The sequence below is a fragment of the Bison bison genome, unplaced genomic scaffold (genome assembly GCF_000754665.1).
Source record: "Bison bison bison isolate TAMUID 2011002044 unplaced genomic scaffold, Bison_UMD1.0 scf7180017864530, whole genome shotgun sequence".
NCBI lineage: Eukaryota > Metazoa > Chordata > Mammalia > Artiodactyla > Bovidae > Bison > Bison bison.
Window position 1 is genome coordinate 8,435,723 of NW_011495080.1, and position 3,749 is coordinate 8,439,471.

General features: G+C 53.9%; 1 protein-coding gene across 1 annotated transcript in view; it reads right to left on the bottom strand.

The window, feature by feature from the left end:
• The window catches only part of ATP6V1F (ATPase, H+ transporting, lysosomal 14kDa, V1 subunit F), a 3,246-nt gene extending 2,513 nt beyond the window's left edge, over nt 1-733 (bottom strand). Inside the window, exon 1 of the mRNA XM_010831701.1 lies at nt 469-733. Coding sequence (XP_010830003.1) covers nt 469-626 — 158 coding nt within the window. The 5' untranslated portion in view covers nt 627-733. The remainder of the gene's footprint in view (nt 1-468) is intronic.
• Between the last annotated feature and the right edge of the window lie 3,016 nt (nt 734-3,749).

The following is a 3,749-nucleotide window of genomic DNA, read 5'->3' on the forward strand; positions in this document are numbered from 1 at the left end:
TTTTTTGGAGAGAAGCAAGAATGTTATTTTAATTTAACATCAACAATGACAGCACAGGGAAGAGGCAGTGGAGAGAAGACACTCAGGTTTCCTGTATCCCAACCAGCCTTAATTTTAATGGCAGAGCCCCAGCAACTGGAAGCACCCCAGCTCTGGTGCCTCTCAGTAGAATGGGAAGGGGCAGGGAATTGGAACTCAGAGGCTAAGATCTTAGAGAAGGGCTGATGGCAAGCCCAGGGAGAGGCCGCAAGGCGGAGGGGAGTCCTCTAGCGCAGGTCTTCAGCCGTGAACATGCCCCTGGCCCTGCGCAGGATGGAGTCCTTGGCAGCATCATACGGGTGCTCCTTGGACGGGATCTCCAGTACAGCCGGAATGGAGCGCTGGTGGGCGTCAAGGGCGTGCCGCACCATCTCTGCAATGTACTGGTTGATAAGGATGATGCCGATGTCATCCCGGTTTAGAAACTGCCGGAAAGTGTCTTCGATCTCATTGATGGTAGTATCCTTCTCCACCACCAGGAAATTAGGGTGGCGGTTCTTGTTAAGCTCCCCTATGCCGCCCAGCAGGAAGCCAGTCACAGTGTCCTCGTCTCCGATCACCGCAATTAGCTTCCCCCTCCCCGCCATCCTCACAGACCACCCGAAATCCTCAGCGACCGCCGGGTGTCACCGAATCCCCGCCTTCGCGGCGCACCGCCTTTTCGGCCGCACCCCCACGCTTTAGACATGCGCAGTTGTACCACTCCGCCTCCTGGGACATGCGCATTAGGAGCAAAAGTGCCTGACTCAGAATACGCCTGCGCCATAGTGGGAGCCCTGAACCCGGGGACTACGATTCCCAGAAGTCCGCGCGGCACAGTCGACTCGCGCAGGTAAGTTCGCTGGTTCTTTGGCCAGGTGAGGCAATTGCTGTTAGACGTCTGGACGCCAAAGGAGAGACGGTTTCTGTTCTCCAGAGTAAGGTCCGAGTCTTTATCGTGTATGTATGTAACTATGGCACGTAGTTAACAACTAGTACATATTTGCTCAATTAATAAAAGGATAGATAAGTTAATGATGATACTCTTTAGTGAGTAGTGTGTCAATTGCTAAAATGTGAAACGTACGTGGAAGCACCCATCAGGTGTAACTAACCCATGGGGGAGAGGAGGCGCGCGAAGAAGGCCGCTAGCTGGATGAGGCTGGTAGCGATGAGGACAAGAGGGTGTTGTTAGAAAGAGAAACAGTACGTGTGAAGACTTAGGGACTAGAGAAAACAAGTGCCTTCAAGGAAAGAAAAAGAATTTGGGAGTTATCCTGAGGACAGAGTTATTCTGAAGCCACTGAAGGATTTTAAGCAAGAGAATGATACGGCCAACTTTATGTATTAGGGATAGGTTGAGACCTGTGCTGTGTGAGCAGGCAGGACTGAAGGGAGAGAAACCGTTGTGGGAAGAGATGATGGTGGGCAGAACCCAGGGAGTGGGAATGGGGAATGTGAGAGTCTGGTGGAGCCAAGAAGTATTTAGAGACAAAGAGGATAGAACTGGTATTAGATATGTTTGGGGAGATATGAGGGGGGAAATAGACAAGGTGACTTCCAGGTTTCTGGCCTGTGCAGCTAGATGGACAGGAGTCACATTCCTGAGAGAGTGAACTCTGAGATGAACATGTTGAAGGAGAAGGGGCCACTCGCTCCCCCTCCCTTCTAACAAACAGGCGTCCTGGCATCTGGCATTTGATTTGTGGGTTGAGAGCACTTGAGCCATCCGGATGGTCTGGTCTGGTGGTTACATGTGTGATAGGCTCGGGATTTTAACCTAAGTGGTATGAATCTCGGCCTTGCTACTTAGAAGTATGATTTGGGACTCATCACCAAAATTCTCAGGACCTTTATCTCTTCAGGTAATAATGTGCCCGTCTCATAGAGCTGTTAGGATTAAGTGAGGTAGAGTCCTTACATGCTTAGCAGCCGAGGCCATGCTACCACTGAGGGAGAGCAGCGGGACTGGATATCCATAAATACATCCCCTCACAGGTGGAGGGCAGCAGGAGGAGGAGGAGGCCGGCAGCCTGGCAGGAAAATGCTCCCATCTTGGGGCGAGGTGGGAGGGGAGGCAGAGAGTGAGGAAGGATGTGAGTAGAAGCACCTGGCTTGGTGCCTGGCACAGGGCTGGCCCTTAATGGCCATGAATGGCTGGGAACTTGAGAAGGGATCTCGCCTTCAAGGGTCTGTCGGGTAAGGGAGGGAGCTGTGAGAGCACCCCATTCATCACACACACCTTCATTCAACCAGCCTTTATCAACTGTGGCCATGGAGAGGCTGAGAACATGAGATTGATAAAATACAGTTTCTGTCCTCAAGGAACTCTCTTGGGACTGAGGGGAGAGTAAAAATATCACAGGGACGGAGATGGACTTACAGAAAGAGAGGCCCTGGAAGGGTCTTGAGGGGGAAGAGAAGGACAAGAGGAGCCAGGAGGCAGACATCCTTTGAGTGAAGAGGTAGGGGATGGGCGTATTTGGAGCCAGGCCACGTGTGTTGGGTTTTCTCTGGTCAACCCACCGCTATGTGCCGAATATCTGGAATGAGTCTAGAGCTGGGGGATCAGTTGAGTGAAGCTGCCTTGCCCTGCTCTGGCTACTCAATTGCTCATTTACTCGTTGGTCACACCTGTCTGTATTCGACCTCCTAGGTTAGGGAGCACAGTCTGGTGGGGCAGGCCCACCCTCAGATTCACTGTTACAGACGAGGGTAGTAGTAATAAATGCAGCCAGAGATGTGCCCCAGGGCAGCATGAGAGCTGGGGGCAGGTCTGGGAGGATAGGGAGGGGTTCAGGAAAGCTTCCTGTTGGCCAGGAAGGTGAGGAGGGTGGAGAGGCAAGGATGTTCCGGGGCAGAGGCCCAAACTGCAGCACGTGGGTCTGGGAATCTAGAAGTTGTGAAGAGGGTAGGAGGTGGAGGGTGTGGTGAGAAAGGGTACACCACCAGCTTGGCTGGAGGTTTCAGTGAATGGGTAGGGAGGCTCTGGGGGCCTTGTTAGGACACGTAGACTAGACTAGAAGGGAGCCACAGAAGGGCCTTAGACCAGAGAGGGCCACAGTTCCTGTAATGTGACCACCCTCCTCTGGCTGCAGTGTGATGAGCTGGAGGGAGCTGCTGGTGGATCAGGAAGGAGGGACCAGTTCAGGAGGGAGGCCCTGAGCAAGGTCGGGCTGGAGGGACAGAGGAGACCCAGCTTTGACCCAGGACCTAGCTGGAGTGACAGGTTCCTGGGTTCGTTTGTGGTTCTGCCTGCCTGCTGGTTGAGGAGCGTTCCTGCATGAGCCAGGGGTGACTGTTTTTTAAGGTCCTGATTTTGAGAACATCCTTGAGCTCAGTCCGAACAGAAACCGGCCTCCCGGTAGTCCCCGGGGCAATCTTCTACAACACAGTGTCCCCCTCCCTCTCCCACCCCCAGCTCTCCGGTAATCTGAGGACCAAGCCCACATCCCTGACATGCCCCCCTTTCTTTGCAGCATTCTGTCAACATTCCAGACCTCCCCAAATAGATGGCCCAGAGGGGTGCCTCTCTGCCCCAGGCCCTTCCCCTGGACCTGACTCGGTCCTCGAGGGGACAGGCAGCCAGCCTCTGCCTCCCAAGGCCTGGTTGAGGGTCAACAGCCAGAGCTGGCCAGCCAAGGAAAGCGCACACACACAAGGCACAACCACGCCTCTGCGACAGGCCGCACTTTATTTGGAGTTTTCCGCCTAAACGGCTCCCAGCTGAG